Source organism: Nomascus leucogenys, chromosome 22a (assembly GCF_006542625.1).
Source record: "Nomascus leucogenys isolate Asia chromosome 22a, Asia_NLE_v1, whole genome shotgun sequence".
In the NCBI taxonomy this organism is placed as follows: domain Eukaryota; kingdom Metazoa; phylum Chordata; class Mammalia; order Primates; family Hylobatidae; genus Nomascus; species Nomascus leucogenys.
Window position 1 is genome coordinate 41,701,917 of NC_044402.1, and position 1,429 is coordinate 41,703,345.

Sequence of the window (1,429 nt, forward strand, 5' to 3'; positions counted from 1 at the left end):
AGCCTCTGGAAGATTCTGAGCTGGCAGAGCATCTAATGAAACAAATACCCTTTCTCACATATGTCATGTTTCCAGGAAATCCTGGCCTGTACTAACACAACAGTCAATGATTATTTTCCAAAGGTTATTGGAAAAAGTGCTCTGAGTACAAAACCCTCGATGCAAACTTTTTCTATAAATGTCCAGGAAGTAAATAGTTTATGTTTGGCAAACTAAATGCAACCACTCATCTCTGTCATAGTAACTCCAAAAGTTACAGACAATACGTAAGTAAATGAGCAAGGCTGTGTTCCAGTAAGATCTTGTTTACAAAACACCTGCAAGAGAACATTGTTTCTCCCTATTTGTCATCTTTCCATATAAGAAAGAAACTTCTCTGCCACAGCCCCCAGTTTTTACAATCTCTTTTTCTAGTTCCCCCTCACTTTCCTCTCACCTCTATGTTAACTCTTGTTTTGTCCATTCTCTAGGTAAGATTCTCTGGGATATGGAAAGAATCAACAGCACACTGTTGACTGCATTTATCCTGACAGGAATTCCTTATCTGCTCAGGCTAAGGACACTCTTTTTTATGTTCTTTTTGCTAATCTACATCCTGACTCAGCTGGGAAACCTGCTTATTTTAATCACTGTCTGGGCAGACCCAAGGCTCCATGCCCGCCCCATGCACATCTTTCTTGGTGTTCTCTCAGTCATTGACATGGGCATCTCCTCCATCATTGTCCCTCGCCTCATGATGAACTTCACTTTAGGCGTCAAACCCATCCCATTTGGTGGCTGTGTTGCTCAACTCTATTTCTATCACTTCCTGGGCAGCACCCAGTGCTTCCTCTACACCCTAATGGTCTATGACAGGTACCTAGCAATATGTCAGCCCCTGCGCTACCCTGTGCTCATTACTGCTAAGCTGAGTGCCTTGCTTGTGGCTGGAGCCCGGGTGGCAGGATCCATCCATGGGGCTCTCCAGGCCATCCTAACCTTCCACCTGCCCTACTGTGGGTCCAATCAGGTGGATTACTTTTTCTGTGACATCCCTGCAGTGTTGAGACTGGCCTGTGCTGACACAACAGTCAACGAGCTGGTGACCTTTGTAGACACTGGGGTGGTGGTTGCCAATTACTTCTCCCTGATCCTCCTCTCCTACATACAAATCATTCAGGCCATCCTGAGAATCTATACAGCTGATGGGGGGCGCCGGGCTTTTTCAACTTGTGGAGCCCATGTAACCATGGTCACCATGTACTATGTGCCCTGTGCCTTCATCTACCTGAGGCCTGAAACTAACAGCCCCCTGGATGGGGCAGCTGCCCTATTCCCCACGGCCATCACTCCTTTCCTCAACCCCCTTATCTACACTCTGCGGAACCAAGAGGTGAAGCTGGCCCTGAAAAGAATGCTCAGAAGCCCAAGAACTACGGGTGAGGTTTGA

The 1,429-nt window shown here is 46.8% G+C and overlaps 1 protein-coding gene across 1 annotated transcript; it reads left to right on the forward strand.

Annotated features, from left to right (window-relative positions):
• Positions 1 to 487: 487 nt before the first annotated feature.
• On the forward strand, positions 488 to 1,429 carry LOC100601825 (olfactory receptor 10G3). The gene has a single exon (XM_003260891.1). It carries the CDS (start codon positions 488 to 490, stop codon positions 1,427 to 1,429), a length of 942 nt encoding a protein of 313 aa, XP_003260939.1.